Below are 18,525 nucleotides of genomic sequence, written 5' to 3' on the forward strand. Positions count from 1 at the left end.
CAAAAACAGGTCCTACCGGGAGTCGAACCCAGGTCGCTGGATTCAAAGTCCAGAGTGCTAACCACTACACCATAGAACCAATTTGTTAAGTGAAGCGGAATTGTATTATTTATCCTTTTATTCTTTTGTTCATGGTTCGATGCCAAGTATCGATGTCATAGTGAACCATGAACCTTTTCGATTTTCAATTAGCAACATTATTCGCGAATTTAATAACTAGGAGGTAAATCCTTTTCGATTTCCAGTTAGCAACTCCACCACATGAACTCTTAACAAGCTAATTAATAAGCTATATATTGCATGGTAGAGAGCCAAGTTAAAATTTTCTTCAAAGTTCAAAACCTATAAATTAAACTGATCTGACCCCATTCGTATATCATCAAAGAAAAGTTCATGGTAGATAAGGTTTGCCATTCCAAAAAAAAGTAATACAATAATTAGATTGCTTGACATCATATGATCTACACAAGCTTATAGGTAGCAAAAGAAAGAGATTGATGAGGATAAGAGGTCGTCATGGTTCATGCAGCTAATCATATATAATGGGAAAATTGGGGAGGATATTAGTGCCTCATCCAATTATTAGCAACACTCTCCTAAATCTAAAGTTTGAGTGGAATTTCTTACGACATAGGCGCAATATTGCAGACTAAGAGACAACCAACGATTCCATCAATCTCTGATAACTCCTGAGCAACCAAAGTAGCTATAGCTCCATTAGATAATGTAATATGCATAATATATGATCGATCATCTAACCTAGCTAGCTAGCATGCATTTTTATCCAGAATTGGGAGTACTACTGGAAATCATAAATCGATTTATTTTGGGAGATTTGGTTTGGGGCCTCAGCATATGCAGTATGCACAGAGCTCTTCACGCACCTTGTCCTAGTAGATCATATAAGTTAACTGAGTCATGGACCCTCAGATTTTGTTGGAACACACCTCATATCCCACAACACCTTCTTCATCTTATTTAGAAACTATACCCATTTCATCGCAAAGCTTTCTTTCAAGTTTGATTTGTGTCTGTGCATGTCTATATAAACATTTTATCATATATATAATGAAATCAAAACAAATACAAGAAGAATATCAATCAGAAGATGGATATGGATGATCGATTTTGACCTATACGAATGAATATATATACTAGCTACTTTGTTTGGTTAGGTTATGATTTCCCGATAGTGGGATTCTTGGAATTGTCTAGAAGCTGGGAAGTTGTCTAAAGGTCAGGTTACCTTAATTAGCTGGAGGTGTCTCTTTTCACCACACACACAAAGGAAAGAAAAGATGGCTTCGAATAGACGGATCATATTGTGTCAAAGTCAGATAAGAAAGGCATGCCAACTTTACCCAAATTTCCTTTCTCAAATCGATTGCTTCCCTACAGCTAAGTAAGAGCTTAACCAGTTAAATTGTACCAAATAATCCACATATATAGTAGAGTGAAACTTGTAAGTAGACAAATGTTAGATAGACGAAACAAACATATATTACAGCATGATTTTAGTCAAAGGCCAAGTCAACACTCCTCTCGATCATGATGATATATAGTACCTTATAGTACCAAGCAACTTTTGCTAGATTTTGACTCCAGCTAATTTCTTAAGTTCTCGATGGATATTTTCGTTTTAACTATCCCATTACTTGGTACGTACAAATGTTCGAGTTGGTATGAACTTAATCGCGGGATGACAGTATTCTAAGTTTGTGAGTTCAAGTAATCGATCGAATCCTTTGGTTGTAGACTTGTAGTATAGCCGGTGGCTGAAAGATTACTGCTGCACTACGAATAAGATAAGTGTTTCTCGTCTCATTAAGAGATTACAATCGATGATGGATCACGGTTCTGGTATAATAACATTTTCCGATATGTACTTTAGATACTTCTTCATCCAAGTCCAGGTGGCCCATTTCATGCGTATCAAACTCAATTTCAGCAAGAATGGGATTGCTGTATATTTGAATATCAATCATATATTGAAAAGAAACATGCATGATTAGAACCCCAGCTGTTTATCCGACTTTAAGAATTCAAGACTATACCAAATGTATTTTAAGGCAGCAGCTGGTGATAAACCACTATCCTTAAGCTAAGATCGATGAGAAGGCTACATTTGTACTACTGTTAAAGCTAATCATTCATCTTATCATGTATATGATGGATGCAATCAGATCAAAGTGAGGGATTAATGAGCAGCATTTGCGGAAGATTAAGTATACTACTCGTTAATTAGCTATATGCATGCATGCAGACGTTGATGATTACTGATGATGATCGGCGATAACGGCGTAACAAGTGGCAATTAAGAACTTAATTGCATCAATTAGCTTGTGGTATGTTTATCTATGACGTACGTTAAACCTTTTATGCTTTAATAAGTCTCACAAATTATAAAAAACAAAAAAAAAAGTTTCAAAAGTAAAGCAATTGATCGACATCTCGCAACATATCCCAATCTAATATGATCTCATGACCTTAATTGCTTAATACTATTAGTTAGAGTTTATCTATATGTTGGATTATATTCAAAGACCAAAAGATATTAAACTTCAGTAGAATTAATGGTTTCTCCTCCTCCGATCCTCTTCTTCTTCATTTTTTAAGGAAAAAAAAAAAACGAAATTTTTAGAGTGTGTGTGGGATGTGACAAAAGCTTGAAGTGATCAAACTGAGTGGTAATGGCACCACTTCATATTATTGAAATTTCAACTTGATGTTTTACATAAGCGAATGAATCTAAAAAATTAACTATTGATTGTTCTTATTATTTCTTTGTGTTGTTAAGGGACCAGAAAATAGTAAGTGTTATTATTGTCAGCACCAGAAAACAAAAGTAATCGTCATTATGCTTGTGGCTAATGTCTGATATTAACTTCTATCATATTGTTATGAAGCTATTTAATTTCTTGATTTACTGAGAATTTGACGATTGTCCTCTTGAAATGATTAGATGGTACCTTTGTAATTAACAGAATCAGATGCTGATAATTAAATTTGATTCTACCTATTTCGTAGACTTGTGACTACGACATATCATATCTAGCACACCAACGTTAATCACCTGAGCATGTCATAGAAGATATTCTAATTACTTTTCTGAAAAACTAATAAGACAACGGAACGTTATACTAGTTTAATAATCCGAGAGAAGAAACACTAAGCTTCTAGGGCTAATCTTATTAATTCCAGGCATGATCGATCATGAGCGATATACTTTGGAAAATCTTATCCCTTCTCAGGTGGAGATCGACCATATATTCTAAGCCTCCACACCTATACCACTTCCGAGCCCGTCTCTACTTAAAACGACTAAAAGCAATCACAAAGTTTCCCAGTTTTCCTATTTAGTCTTTTCTATTCATCCATACACGAACCCTATAGCTTAGTATACGATTAACCAAAGCAGCAACACAAATACACAAAACTCTTCGTGGAGATTTTATATGTAAAGAGGTAGATACATATAACTGTCAGTAGATCAGATGCTGACATTTGGAACAATCAGAACTTTGAGTCTTTTGAATGCTTCTGTTCACGCGTGGTGGTCAAAAGCCAAAAGATATGAGATAGAGCGCAATACCCAGTTTTATCTATGCTAAAATTGCTAATCGCGCACCAAAAATATTGGAAAGAAATTGCTTCTCGGCATTATATGTTACACATGTCGTTACTTGAACTCAATACTTGACATATCTAATGCACTAGTGGCTTGTATGACAGTAGAATTTTGAGTAAATAATGCTTACATGTAGCTCACTAGCTTGCTCTCTCCTTTAAAGAAAATTAGGGTAGAAATGTATATTATGGAATAGAATTTTTTCTAAAAAGAAGTAGAAATGTATATTAGATCTGCTGAATAACAAGTCGAGGTTGTCACTCAAAGAACAACCGACTAAGTTTTTACTTTGCACCTCATCAAAAATTATGAAAAAGCCAGCGAAGAAGAGTTCAAATACACTACCGATGGAAATCATGGATCATTGTAGGGGAGGGCACTTTCGTTTTTTCTCAAAAAAAAAGAAATTGTAGGGGTTTGCACGGTGCGGTCCGGCGGGTTAAGATCAAAACCAAACTCAATCCAGCTTTTTCGTATTCGTTTGGTTATATTGCAAACCAGATCCGCATTTTAAATGAGCTAATTTGAATTTTAGGTCAACTGTTTTTCGGTATTGTTCCGGTGCGGTTCCTGATCCGGATAAAAAGAAATCTACAAAATCACACCTAAATGGTTAAGCCCCCAGCTTGACTCAACTCACCATATACACATAACTACTCTTAGTTTACATGCATGTTCCTCACCATATGATATTATATGCTTGTTTTCACTTAGTTTTTGGTAGTGACACTAAAGTGCTCAACAAAAAATAGATTGAATAAGATAAGATATATTACAAATAATATTAGAAATTGAATAAATTTAAAAACCGGGTCGGTTTGATTTAAATCGGGTGGATAAGACCTGAATCCGGATCTAATCCACTTTTATGCGGGTTGGTGTCTTTTTGAACTATAAATCTAGACCTCATTAACCTGTGCGGCTTGTAAACGGTTTATATTTGTGCGGTACATTTTTAGTGTCAAATGCCCACAACTACCAAAAGAAAGGCTTTAGTTGACGAAAATAAAAAAAACCAGGCCGATGAATTATTTTTTCGTTGGCTAAAGTCCATGTTAGCCGACGAAATTTTCCTTCGTCAGCTAAAGAAATTTTTTCATCGGCTATACTATACTTTAGCCGACGAAAATTTTTTTTCGTCGGCCAAAGTTTTCCTTCGTCGGCCAAAGTTTTTACTCGTCGGCTAAAGTATTTTAGTAGACGAAAAAAAATCTCGTCGGCTAAAAGAAAAACAATAAAATGTTGTATAATTAACTTGCTTAGTAGGTTTTAAACAAACACACAACTTTGTGAACCAACTCTACATAGAAGCAAAATTGACAAAAATCTCGTGAAATAAGATGTGTTCAGAATGGTGAAATACGGTTATGGTTCAAAAATCACGTAAATCGGGTAACGTCTCTGATGTAGAACAGTCGAAACCCGGTATGCTGCAGATTTGGCGTTCGGTGTCCGATTGACTATTGTGATACCTTTCAGGAAGCGTAACAGCCCTACGAGTCAAATTCATTTCTTTGCTATGATATATGGGCCTTTTTGGCCATCCGAGTCCGTTTAGGGCTTCAAAATGCAGTTTTCTTATTTCCAATTAGAGTTGACCGTTTCGATCGAGCCCTTAACATTGTCGAATCCACTTGAATTTTTTACCATAGACATCTTTCGTCATAATGATCATATCTGACGGTCGAATTTTGGTTTATGAATTTTAGTCATCGGAATCACAACGTGTCTACTAATGTTATATAACTTCTTTGTGAACCAACTCTACATAGGAAGCAAAATTATCAAAAATCTTGTGAAATAATATGTGTTTATAATAGTGAAATACGGCTATGGTTCAAAAATCACGTAAACCGGGTAACGTCTCGGTGCCGATAGTAGCGGTCAACCCTATTTACCGTTATTATTCCCTATGGGGAGCCCTATCGTCGAAAGGTAAATGTCTCCAAATTTTTATATGGACAGTTGCGTCTCATCTACATGAGAGTTTTTCATGTGGAAGGTTTAACCAAGCTATGTAATATAGAGGGAGATATGAGCGTTTTCGTGTGATAAGTGACGATGGATTAAGGTTGTCCGTTTCAATTGAGCCCTTAACGTTGTCCGATCTAGTTGAATTTTTTACCATAGACATCTTTCGTCATAATGATCATATCTGACGGTCGAATTTTGGTTTGTGAATTTTAGTCATCGGAATCACAACGTGTCTACTAATGTTGTATAACTTGTTTAATAGGTTATACAACTTTGTGAACTAACTCTACATAGGAAGCAAAATTATCAAAAATCTTGTGAAATAAGATGTGTTCAAAATGGTGAAATACGGCTATGATTCAAAAATCACTTAAATCGGGTAACGTCTCGGTGCCGATAGTAGCAGTCAACCCTATTTACCGTTATTATTCCCTATGGGGAGCCCTATCGTCGGAAGGTAAATGTCTCAAAATTTTTATATAGGCGGTTGACGTGAAAGTTTTTCGTGTGGAAGGTTTAATCAAACTATGTAATATAGAGGGAGATATGAGCGTTTTCGTGAATTTATAGACTTTAGCCGACGAGATATTTAAAAAGTTGTCGGCTAAGGTCAAAAAAATTTGACGGTAAATCAAATTTGGGGGAAAATTTTCAAAATTTTCAAATGACTTAAACCGACGAAAATATATGATTCCGTCGGCTATTGTCAAAATTTTTTTGGCGGTCAACCAAAATTTTCAAAATTTTCAAAAGAGTTTAGCCGACGAAAATAAAGAATTTTGTCCGGTAAAGTTCTTTATATATGAGTTTTACCGGAGGTGGATGGTAAGAAGTCAGAAAATCAGAAAAAGTTATTGTTTCGCCTGCCGGATTTTCTTCTCGGCCTAGCTCCGCCGTCAAGCCACCGGAGACCGCCACACTTGTCCCAAAAGCTTCGCCGTCGTCTCTATTTCATTGCTAGACAGGTGGTGCATCCAGTGGCGCCGTCGTGAGGGATAAATCGAGGTCCAAAACTCCGTCGGTTCGGATTCGGTGTCGATCGAATTTCTCCTTCCTCAGGTCCCCATTTGGTGACTTCTATATATGGATAAGTTGAGTTTGATTAGTACTACATTCCCCTAGAATTTGGTAGCTCGATTCGGTGTGTGTGAGGAGAATCGAAGATTTAAAGTTTTTAGGGTTTAAAATTGGGGATTTTTATATTCTGATTCAATTGACCTGTTTAGGCTTAGAATTAGGCTTCGACTTCTTCTAGAAAGTTGTTCGAAATGTTGAGAGGAAGATTCTGTCAAATTTTGGTGGTGATTGGAGGTGGCTGAAAGTTTCTACAGTTTTTTTTTTTCAAAAACCAGCAACTTTAGCCGACGATATTTAAATACTTTAGCCGAAGATATTCGTCGGCTATAGTATTTTTTAATTTTTTTATAAGGTTTAGCCGACGAATTATGGCATGTTTCGTCGGCTAAACACTTCTAAAGCCGAAGAAACAGACTATATTTCGTCGGCTATAGTTATTTTTTAATTTTTTATTACATACTTTAACCGACGAATATCTTAAATGTTTCGTCGGCTAAAGTCTCAGACCATGGTTGATGACGTCTTCTGTCGTCGGCTAAATACTGGGACAATAGCCGACGACGTTTTCTAGTTTCGTCGGCTAAAGTCATCGCCGACGCCTCTTTCCCGACGAAACTATAGCCGACGAAGGCTCGTCGGGTAAGATCTTAGCCGACGAATTAAGCTAACAGTGCTTGTCCTGGTAGTGCACCCCTAAATGATCGTAAGGGAAAATGCAAAAGAATAAAGGAAAGCGAAGAAATAAGACTTTAGCTAGAGGCTACATTATGATTGTAATGATTATTAGAGAACTAGGTTACAACAATTATATATAGAGCCGAACATATAAAATGACGTAAATGCTCTTGCGACATGCTTGCCGTAAACCTAATGACTACTAGACGCCTAATGAGTACAGTAAGCACCTCCCAAGTATGAAATCGATGAGAAGTCTGGAGTCGTCTTCAACAAAGATTCTAGCTAGAATGGTTTGCCCTTGAAGTACCTAAAGGTCTCTGCAATTTATAACTTCCCCTCTGAAAATTCCTACTCAAAGACATGTTATCCACGTATACTAGCTGGTGGGTGTTTTCCATGATGTATTGATTTTCATATCAGTGTTAGTTTTAAACGTACGGACGATATAGGGCGAAGTAATATGCATGATGATGAAAAATGTGATGCAAATAAAATGAAGATGCATATGTAATATGTTAAGGTTTCGGCGGTTGCAACTTGTCTGTGTGTGCACGAAAGTAATGCCAAAGGCCAGAGTCGGAATCCCAGGAGCGAAACGGCAAAAAAAGTAATGCAAAGTTATAAATGGAAAAAAGGAAGTGGCTGAGGGATGGTCACGTGAAAGAGGTAAGCTTTGTTAAACCAGTAACGTAAGTATGTTTGAGTTGAAGAATTGGCACCTGGGGTTGAGTTGGCATGCATTGCGCTACCTTGCTTATATGTTTGATGGCGCGCGGTGCATGGCTTTTCTGTACTACTTTGCTCATGCCACCTACTGCTGCCTTTTCCTAAGCTTAATTAGTTAAATATAATCACCCCACTAATCACCCTTCATGCAACTATTAAGCTAGCTGAGGTTTCTCTATATATATGGAAGAGTCTCGGTCTTAAGTTCTCGTCCCATGACTTGTAATCTAATCTAGCTTCAGAAGAAAGATACAGGGCTAAGGCTTTCAGAGCATACATAACCTTGTAATCTCTTTCTTCTATTAATCCTTCCTTCAGTTTCAGTTTCATTTACTAGAAACTGCCATGACGTCTTCCCACTCCCCTCTGGCTTTTGCCTTTGGCATTCTAGGTACCAGCTGTTCTTCATCAACACTTAACTTTGGCATTCTTGTTTATTAGATTTCAATAGAAATCCTCTGCTAATTACTTACTTCTCTGTTATTCCTTGCTGTTTAGGTAACATTGTCTCGTTCATCGTGTTTCTAGCTCCAGTGTAAGTTTATTATTAGATTTCCAGATCGTATTTTGGACCTTCTCGGATCGAAGAGATTATCCGGAAAATAACGATCGTGTGTTTTTGGGGATGCAGGCCAACATTTTACAGGGTGTACAAAAAGAAATCAACGGAAGGATTTCAATCAATTCCTTATATATTTGCGCTCTTCAGTGCAACAATCTGGATTTACTATGCGTCCCTTAAATCCGATGAGATGCTTCTTATCACCATCAATGGCTTCGGTTGTGTAATCGAGACGATTTATATTGCAATGTACATTACATATGCACCAAAGAAAGCTAGGGTACAATACCAGACCCTCTCTCTCTCTCTCTGATCAAGCTGCTACTAATCAATGGACTAATCGAACTAATATTCGTTGTAATACAATTTCCAGGTGAACACCTTGAGGCTATTGCTTCTTGTGAATTTTGGGGGATTTTGCTTGATTCTTTTTTTGTCTCACTTCCTAACACAAGGGCCAACTCGGGTTAAGGTTCTTGGATGGGTTTGTGTAGCCTTCTCTGTCAGTGTCTTTGCAGCACCTTTAAGCATCATGGTAATTAATTAAGCTAATCATATCTTCATTGGGGATTACCTCTTGATTCTTCAACATAATTGACCCTTCCATATATAGTACTGACTCACTCATGTCTAATTTCTTTATTCTGATTTTGCAGCGATTGGTAATTCGAACCAAGAGCGTAGAATTCATGCCGTTCTCTCTGTCCTTCTTCCTCACCCTCAGTGCGATCATGTGGCTCTTCTATGGTTTACTCCTTAAAGATCTCTATGTTGCGGTAAGTTTAATCCATTTTCTATTCCTAGCTTTTTGTTAATTTGAGCTGCGTACGGCTCGCTGTCCTTAATCAATCATGAAATAAAATATGCAGGTATCTTTGTCTTTCAGAAAATATGGTGAATCAGAGTAATATATGCTGATGTGTGATTATATATACAACTAACATAATGCTCTACCATGCATATATCTTTAAGACTTTAACAATCTCTGTGTTCTGGAAGTGTGGCAAACCAAAAAGCATTCTAAAAATACTTTATTTAGTTAATCAATTGTAAGAGATAGCCAAAGATCTATGACCATGACCAATTTTCTGGGCCAAGTTGACCGAACCGGGCTTGATATTTGTACAATTTGCACATTTATGGGCCAATTCTATAGTATTGCCTCGTTTTAGATAATTGGTTAATTGATTTTATGGTTCTGCAGGCCCCAAACATACTTGGTTTCAGCTTCGGTGTGGTTCAGATGATACTGTATGCAGCCTACAGAAACAAGAAGACGGTTCTTGTGGACGAGGAGAAGGTACCAGAGCACAAAACAGCTGATGATTTTGTGAAGCAAATCAACATCACGGTTTTGCCTTCTCCTAAGGCACAAGTACAAGTAAAAGAAGAGGCCGTAAGCCCCGCCCGTGCCGACAGTTCCGACGAAAGCAGCGACGATCATGAGCAAAACGTACACGATCAACAACGTGAGCATGTTCCACAGCCATGTCATGTTGATGCTCAAGGAGCCGACTTGATCTCGAAGCAAGTCCCGGCACTTGTTCAATGCGAAGTTTGAGCATCGATCGATTCGACTTTGGCGTCTGTGATTGTGATCGATCTGCTTTGTGCTACTGCTACCTGGTCTGATCTTCAATTTTACCCTTGATATTGTACGTGGAAGTGCATATGTAACATAGAGGATGTGTACACATGTCCTTTTAATTTGGTGCATCTTTATCTTCCTGTAAGCCTAATAGCTAGTTCGTTCACAGACTTGCTGCTTCGATTCTTGCATCTGTGCTTTGGAGGGCATATATAGTCGGTTGCTGTGAACATTAATTCTGTACTGCTCCTTCCTTCGATTAATCATGAAATAAAATTCCATGTATGTTTGAGGAGTGTGTGTGTACCATTATATATATGGTTTAGCCGTTTAGGTATTATGAGAGCCTATTCGGCGCACCCGTCATCTCCACCGTTTAATTTTTTTTTTTTTTGGCTGGTCAAAATGGACGGTGGATACACCCGGGTGCGCGGCGCATCCGGGTGCGCTGTATAATTTTCATAGGTATTATACATGAGTATGTGTCTCTTAGTGAAATGAGTCTATATATTATAATGGTTATGATTGTGGTGCGTCTGCTTTGGGAGTATTTCATCAATAGGTTACCATTGACGACAAGGATCACTATATGACACTCATATTCGCATTACGTAAGAGAAAATAATTAATTGTAGTTACAAACTTACAATATCATAGCAAACCTAGTTAATTAAATAGAATTAACTAATCCTAGCCCATATGCACTAACTTTTAGAACTATTTTTCGTACACGTTTGATACTCAGAACTACATTAGACTTTCTTATTTTTTAAGACTGTGTTGTACTTATGTGGGCTGCCTTAAGTTGTACTAATATTAACCCATATTTGGTGTTGCACAAGATTATAGAGTGGTTTGTTTGGTTTATATTTTAAAATATTGATGGTGCTATCTAAGGATGACTAATTTGAGTACCCATAATAAAATCATCTAAGGAGGCCAGAATGAAAACAAAGTGTTACGTAATCTCTTTTATTTCTGTACTTAGTGACACCAAACATGAGACTAACCAAACTGTACTCCTTATTTAACACAGTCCTATTTAGTCCCAACAAATAAACATGTATTGGACTTCGTTCCACATCGTACTACTAATTCTTGAGCCTCAAATTGCATTGAGATCTTGGGTGTCTAACAACTACGTACAAAACAAGAAGAGAGATCGCATTATTAAGTGAAATCTAGCTGTTAAGCAAAAATATTATTGTTGCACAAACTGAAGTGGGATCGATAAGAACAATTCCAAATTAATCTCGATCTCTTTGTTATTTCTCTCTTCGTTATTTATGTCAAAAATTATTGTTGCACGAAAATCCTAACTTCAGTAGGAACAATCCGCTGGTCTCATAAAACGTTGTAGACTTGGTTTCATCTGAAGTTCTCTCTACACAAAACAAACAGTACTAGCTTGCAGGAAGAACACCAGTACTTTTATGTACCGGCCATATAGCATGAATCAAACAAAATTAATCTATGCAAACAAATCATAGATCTCCACTAACAGTTTTCTATCACTACTTCTCTGCATCGATACTAGATATTTAGTAGTGGGATACTTTTCTGGTTCCTCTTGTCTTGTTTTATCTGGTTTGTTAATTTCTCCAGTATCTATGGGAAATTCATTTTATGTGCAAACCTAAATGGACCGCCTCTGAAGCCTAAACCCAATTAACATATTGACGCTTTTTGATTAAGGTTTGTTCGCTTAATAGAGAGGCTGTATCTTTTATAATTATGTGGTACTGAACCTAATTAATTATTATTGCTCTCTAGCTCATTTCTTAATTAGCAAAAGGCCAACCCGGGCTGATCGCGTTCATCATCTTTAGATTCTGTAATTTAAAAAACAGCTGGTCTTTTATAGTGGTCCTAATTTGTTGATTTGGTACTTTTTGGTGTTCTTGTCTTGAATTTAGAGATTTAATTAAAAACAGTTTTTACTGTAAAAACGTACTTAGAAGTGGCAGTAACCAATGGTGAAAACAATGACACTGTTACAGTAAAATGTGATATATATAACACCAGGGCTTTGCTGTTTTCCAACTTAGAAATAGCTAGAGATGTGAACCGTTAGTTAAAAGTGTATAAAACATCGTAAACAATAACTAATTAACCGACTATTATCGAAGATACCCTGAAGCACCATAAAACTGCAATTAGTACAATCACAAGTCTGGGATTTGTGCAGGTTGATTAGTGCAGCACTGGTGCAATTGACCTGCTTCTAGTGAGCTGCAGCTGCTTTAGACGTAGTCATGTGGTGCTGCACTTGTATTTGATCATCATGATGATGAGCATATATGGTACCAAGTAGCTAGCTAGCGCATGCAGTTGATACCACTTAGCCCAGAAGTACAATGAACAAGTGCATGCACTACTTAATTTATTTATATGCATTCTTTTTCCTTTTTTTCTTTTACTTGTTCTGAAATAGAAGCTAAGTGGGTATCTGTGAACCAAAATTGAATAAACACCATTACCACGGTTAGCATATTTTGTTTATTGACGCCGAAAGATGCATGCAATATTTGTTTTAGAGGTAGCACTAGTTTCTGTTTCTAGCTAGGTATTTACTTGATCTGTGTATTCTCTAGCTGTAGATGGCATCCTCATTTGCAGTACGTAAGAGAAAAATCTAAATAACAGTCACTGCATGTCATGACAGCAATCAGCAAATAAGTAACTAAACAATGCAGGAATAAAATAACTAGTTTCATTCGCAGAAGCTAGTTCGCTCGTTTTCCCTAACCAAATTCATTATCGTTTTTTTTTTTTTTTCTCCTTCCAGTTTATGCATATATTTATAGAACATCAAACATGCATAGGCCTTGCAAGAAATAAAGATTAGTCTAACTCCCTGTAGTTAATTTGGTATTTTCGTATACAGTTGTTAATTTGGTATTTTCCCTAGCCTAAACACAAATGTATAATCATCGTTCTGCAATATCAACTTACACTGACTACTGTTTGTTACTTCCTCCAGTCATGACTCCCATTCGTGCAGATCTTTCTTTTGTTTTAGTAATGCTTCCAGTGTTTTGGGAATCGTCCGAGGACCCTACATGATTTTTATTCGTTTGGTCTGAGGACAACCTTAATGAACTTTTTGAATTGAAGATTAAGCATAAACACCTTAAATTTTAAAAAGTAAAATGGACTCTGATTAGTATATGCATTAGCTTTACTTCTCCACAGGCTTACAGCACATAGTTTTTTCATAGTTAAATTCATGCAATTCTTTTCCCCTAGATACAACCTGATGCAAAATGCGGTATCTAATTAAGGGAGCTAGCCAAAGTTTGTGGAAATCATTATTTGTTTACCTAAACACCACAATCGGTTGCTACTTTGCCAGTGGTCTTGCAGCATTCGATGCATCTTTGATCTTTCTATTAAAACTCAATTAGATTCGAAATTTGACTCATAATTACTGTGTTCAAATAATATCTAGCTGGAAATTTTTAGTGCTCGAGGCTGTTTAGTCGTCAATTACGTCATGGATGCTCGACGCCACTTCATCATAAGCACCAGCATAGTTTTTTCGATTCCCTATTTTCATTTGAGCTAGTGAGTTAACTTTGTCTAAATTTAGGACTTGATGTTAACACTGGAAGCTGTCACTTGGAAGAATGAAAAGATAATGATCCATACAAAAGAATCAGTGTTTAGTTTTGGATGAGCTAATTGGGTTGCTTAGCAAGGTTAGCTTACCTTATTTAACTTTTACCAAAGATGAAATGGGTGAAAAAGTCTGTCACATGACCTGGTAATAATGGTAAACCAGATGGAGTGGTACACAGGAATATATAGAATACAGGATTAGGGTTCTGCGGACTGGGTATGGCGGCTGTAACTCTGTAAGGGTCAACTGGAAAAGTTGTTTCTTGTTATGGTAATTAAGACAGCAAAGGATCCATCTTGATTATCAGTTTCATTATCCTCCGTTAGATTGAATTTCTATGACAGATGAGAGCCAAGATCCGGATATTCCTGCCCAGTAAGTGCGATTACACATCAAAAAGTTACCTAGTGGGATTCGCAGTGAATGAAATAATTTCAAATCCCTCTGGATTCTGGAACCCTAAAAAGTACTGAGCAAGTTGCTTCGAGTTTAACTTCAATCCAGTACGTTTTCCAGTAGATTAATGCTTACCTCCTTGCTGTGAAAAAATGGTGGTGATAGATCAGGACCAACCATCATGTACCTGAACTACGTATCCTACATAGGTCAACAACACAATTACGCTCTATTAATTTGCAGCATATTCGATCAGTGACTATATATATTGGTATGCTTTCTGGCTTTTGTGGGGTGAGACCAGAGACCTAAACGGGATTGTAGCTCCATGATAATGTTTACTTGTTCTATGATGTTCAGAACTCTCTGAGCTCATGCATTCGTTCCAAAAGATGAAGAAAAACCAATTGAATCCTACATCGGATTGGATTTAGTCGATTTTCGACAATGACGACATGTACGTTTTGATTAATTCAGTTTAACCTAATTAACAGGTAATTCATACTTTCCAAAGTCAGTAGGCTCTGGTGTTTGATGAAGTAGAGGAGCCAAACCCTAGATGAGAAAGAGGGAGGAAGTCCCTAGAACAGAACTATGAGTTGTAAACCTTACACCACTTGGTGGGTGACACATCAGAAAGGAAGCACTTTGGTACCTCAAGAGAATGTTGAGAATGCATGTACTAGGAGTAGAAAGTAGTAAGCTTAACTGGTGGGAAGGGGTTTCTTCTGAGGTGAAAGAGACCAAATAGAGAAAACATAGGGCAATTTGGGGCTACAAGTAAAAGCTGTTTGGATTATGTAAACTTAAAAAGCTCACTGAACAACTGGAAAGCTAGGGAATAACCCAAGAGTGAGTGAGTACCGTAACACATTTTTTTTAACTTGCATGCAAGTTGATTCAGGTTGATTGGTGACCCTCCTTCCCCAAACCCTTATATAATAGCTCTCCCCCTTTGCCTCGAAGCATACAAGTGAAGTATTGAGAGGCATCTGCTACTATACTTCACCTGATATCACTGCTTTAATTTAGAGCAAGAGATATCAGAGTGAGAGAGGGTTCAGGTTCTTTCTGTTGTGATCAAAGCTAAAGACATGGCCATTCATCACCCATTGACTCTGGCTTTTGGCCTCTTAGGTATATATAAGCTCTTCACCCATTAAGTATTTCATTGTTTCTGCGTGCTTATCTTTTTGCATGTCCTTAAGACAATGCTGGTTCGCCAAATCAGATTTGTGTATATACACACAGTTCTTATACATTATATATCGCATAGCTGCATGCTTGTACTAATTTGTTCTCTAAAAACTAATGCACTTGCTCAATTCTTTTTCTCTAGGCAACATCATCTCCTTTATGGTGTTCCTTGCTCCAATGTAAGTGGTTTTGTGTATGCTGCGTAACAGTTTATTATTATTATTATTATTTTTTTTCTGTATATCATTAGTTCATTACTAATGTCTAAGCAGTCAAACAAATTCATATTGACGTTGTTGTTATTGCATGCAGGCCAACCTTTTATAAAATCTACAAGAAGAAAACAACTGAAGGGTTCCAAGCACTGCCATATGCGGTGGCACTCTTCAGCTGCATGCTGTGGATTTACTATGCGCTGCTTAAACAAGACGCCACATTTCTCATCACTATCAACTCTGTGGGCTGCGTCATTGAGACTGTTTACCTTGCCATTTTCCTTTTCTATTCCCCCAAGAAGGCTAGGGTACAGATTCGATTATCAAAACAGTATTAACCAAAAGCTCGATTTTGTTAATCTTGTTCCGTTATCTGATTCAAGTATTCCGGAACTTGCAGATCTCAACTGTGAAGTTTCTGCTCTTGCTAAACGTGCTCGGGTATGGCTTGATGCTTGTGCTGACTCTCTTTCTTGCAAAAGGTGAAATACGTCTCAAGGTTGTGGGGTGGATCTGTCTTGTCTTCAATCTAACCGTGTTTGCTGCACCTCTCTGCATCTTGGTAAGCACCTTGTTAGACAAAGCTATACCTATCTAGTTAGAAGCTACATCAACTACATACTGGTGCATGTTCTAGCTTCGTCATATATTTCGGCAATTAACTTGGTGGTCATGATTAAACTGCAGAAAAAAGTGATACGGACCAAGAGTGTTGAGTTCATGCCATTTCCTCTTTCATTTTTCCTGACATTGGGTGCAGTCATGTGGTTCTTCTATGGTTTTCTGCTCAAGGACTACAACATAGCTGTAAGTAAATAATTCATGAGGCATATACTGATGTCTTATACATAAACGTTTTCTTCTCTTTTTGTTTCCTTTAATAATGGTTGGGTAATATGCAGTTTCCAAACATACTGGGGTTCATGTTCGGGATTGCGCAAATGGTGCTCTACATAGTCTACAAGAATGCCAAGAAAGTAGTACTTCTGGAGGAGCCAAGTAAGGTACAGGAGCTATCAGACCATATTATTGAGGTAATGAAGATCAGCACCATGGTGTGTCCCGACCTGACTCCAGTGGTTCTTCAGCCAAATGACATTAATATTGACCTCATCGAAGTAATACCACTTGACCCAAATAACGTTGTCAAGGGAATCAATGCTGAAGAATCAAAGGAAGACATGGATGATGCCTCCACTAAAGTTTAGTTCATAGTAACAATTTGATGAAGGAATTGACATGCATGCACCATGCATATTCCTTGGGCTATTATCTTGACCTTCGTCAAAGGTTAATTGGGTGTTAAAGTAGGGTTTATTTTTCTATTAGCTGTACTAAGGTCATGGGAAGTGTCTTGTACTATATCAGTAGTATATCTCCCTCTAATGATCTCATTGCCTCTTTCAATGTCTGTCCCTTTGAAGCAAGCGTATCTCTCTCCAGCTTAATTAGAGCTGATCTGGGGATCATTTATGTTTATTTTTTCGATCAGTATATCTCCCTCTAATTATTTTTTTATGATTTTATGTTTATCTTTGGGGATCATTTATATTCAAGTTGAGATATGCCAGAAAAACCGGAAAAAAAAAAAGAAAAAAAAAAAAGAAAGAAGAAGAAGAAGAAAGATGAGAAAAATTAATACAGCAAGAATAAAAACTTAACTTGGCATGCATGGCTAACTTGAACATTAAAGTCATATATATGGTTTAATTTTGCTGGTATCTGATCGATCTTGGTGATCTCTCTAACAAGTTGCAAAATAGAGACAATATAAGAGTAAGTTTGGGGGAAATTAAGAAAGCGCAGAGTGGAGTATAGCTCCTTTTGTTATTGTTCTATAACTGTCACTATTACATGACAATAATGCAAGCTAGCATCTGAAAAAGACAGTAATAAAAAAAAAAAGGGCCTGAATGCAACATAAACTAAAAAAGGCACAGAATCTTCGTCTATCCACATTGTTTAAGGCTTAATTGTTGCCAATATGAAGAAAGCCAACTTCTTTAGAAACTCTCCTAATTCAGATAGATCGAGTGAATGTGATAGAGAGAATTAGAGCTAGAAACATACAGGTGTTGGTGTAGCCTCACTCACCTTGAAAATCAAAGTCATGAGAAGGGATTCGGATCGATCAAGACTTCTCTCGCAATAACTTTCTACAATCAAAATTCTGGTTATCATACAACTGACTGAAGAAGTAATCAAACTGTAATATTATTGAATAATCCAACTAGCCAGTTAAACACATCAGTATTGTTAATTAGCTTGCTGGTTTACGTTTGATTTTGAGATGCTGCATATTAGACCAGAACACAAACAAAAAATTGGTCTGTTCTAAATCCAAGTAGTGGAGAATCTCTACAGCTATCGTGCTAGTGTTGAATGACTCGAAAGATTACACCAAGCTAATCTAAAAGGACCCACTCTCCCATATCATTCTACCTAGGTAGTACATTTGAAGAAAATCAGACATATTATAAGTTTAAAAGATACTAAGTTTGGAAATTTCAGATAAGAATATTCTTCCAAGTAAAACTGGAATGATACTATTTGTTTTTTTCCTTTAATGGGGCAGAAATATCAGAATCTAAAGAAATCTCAGTCCTCAACCAAAATATTCACCACCAAGGCGGATAGTCCAATATAGAAAATCTCATATCTAATATCTTGATATTAGGTACAATAATAGTTTGATCACAAGAAGACTTGTAAGAATTAGTTAAGGATCGATCCATAACCCACACACACACATCTAATATCTGGAATATATATATATATATATAGTCGGGATCAGAGGCAGTACTTTCGCATACGACCCTTAAAGTGCAGACGTCCCTCTGTTCGCCACCGTACGGCGCCGGC

The 18,525-nt window shown here is 37.0% G+C and overlaps 2 protein-coding genes and 1 non-coding gene across 3 annotated transcripts; 2 read left to right on the plus strand and 1 right to left on the minus strand.

Moving 5' to 3' along the window:
* Positions 1-7: 7 nt before the first annotated feature.
* Positions 8-79, minus strand: TRNAQ-UUG. The gene has a single exon. It is a non-coding gene; the product is annotated as a tRNA-Gln (tRNA).
* Positions 80-8,293: 8,214 nt separating this feature from the next.
* Positions 8,294-10,526, plus strand: LOC101292889 (bidirectional sugar transporter SWEET11-like). Its single transcript, XM_004297463.1, has 6 exons — positions 8,294-8,474; positions 8,582-8,618; positions 8,715-8,925; positions 9,019-9,180; positions 9,302-9,421; positions 9,850-10,526. Exons 1-6 carry the CDS (start codon positions 8,429-8,431, stop codon positions 10,204-10,206), a joined length of 933 nt encoding a protein of 310 aa, XP_004297511.1. The 5' UTR covers positions 8,294-8,428; the 3' UTR covers positions 10,207-10,526.
* Positions 10,527-15,218: 4,692 nt separating this feature from the next.
* LOC101293191 (bidirectional sugar transporter SWEET10-like) lies at positions 15,219-17,141 on the plus strand. The gene is made up of 6 exons (XM_004297464.1): positions 15,219-15,388; positions 15,591-15,627; positions 15,761-15,971; positions 16,064-16,225; positions 16,351-16,470; positions 16,566-17,141. The coding sequence occupies exons 1-6, from the start codon at positions 15,346-15,348 to the stop codon at positions 16,869-16,871; spliced, it is 879 nt and encodes a 292-aa protein (XP_004297512.1). The 5' UTR covers positions 15,219-15,345; the 3' UTR covers positions 16,872-17,141.
* The last annotated feature ends 1,384 nt before the right edge of the window (positions 17,142-18,525 follow it).

Source organism: Fragaria vesca, linkage group LG4 (assembly GCF_000184155.1).
Source record: "Fragaria vesca subsp. vesca linkage group LG4, FraVesHawaii_1.0, whole genome shotgun sequence".
NCBI lineage: Eukaryota > Viridiplantae > Streptophyta > Magnoliopsida > Rosales > Rosaceae > Fragaria > Fragaria vesca.

Coding starts and splice junctions, on each gene's coding strand:
- LOC101293191 (XM_004297464.1), top strand. CDS start 15,346: ATGGCCATTCATCACCCATTGACTCTGGCTTTTGGCCTCTTAG. Junction 15,389..15,590: donor TCTGGCTTTTGGCCTCTTAG/GTATATATAAGC, acceptor CTTTTTCTCTAG/GCAACATCATCTCCTTTATG. Junction 15,628..15,760: donor ATGGTGTTCCTTGCTCCAAT/GTAAGTGGTTTT, acceptor TATTGCATGCAG/GCCAACCTTTTATAAAATCT.
- LOC101292889 (XM_004297463.1), top strand. CDS start 8,429: ATGACGTCTTCCCACTCCCCTCTGGCTTTTGCCTTTGGCATTCTAG. Junction 8,926..9,018: donor ATGCACCAAAGAAAGCTAGG/GTACAATACCAG, acceptor TACAATTTCCAG/GTGAACACCTTGAGGCTATT. Junction 9,422..9,849: donor TTAAAGATCTCTATGTTGCG/GTAAGTTTAATC, acceptor ATGGTTCTGCAG/GCCCCAAACATACTTGGTTT.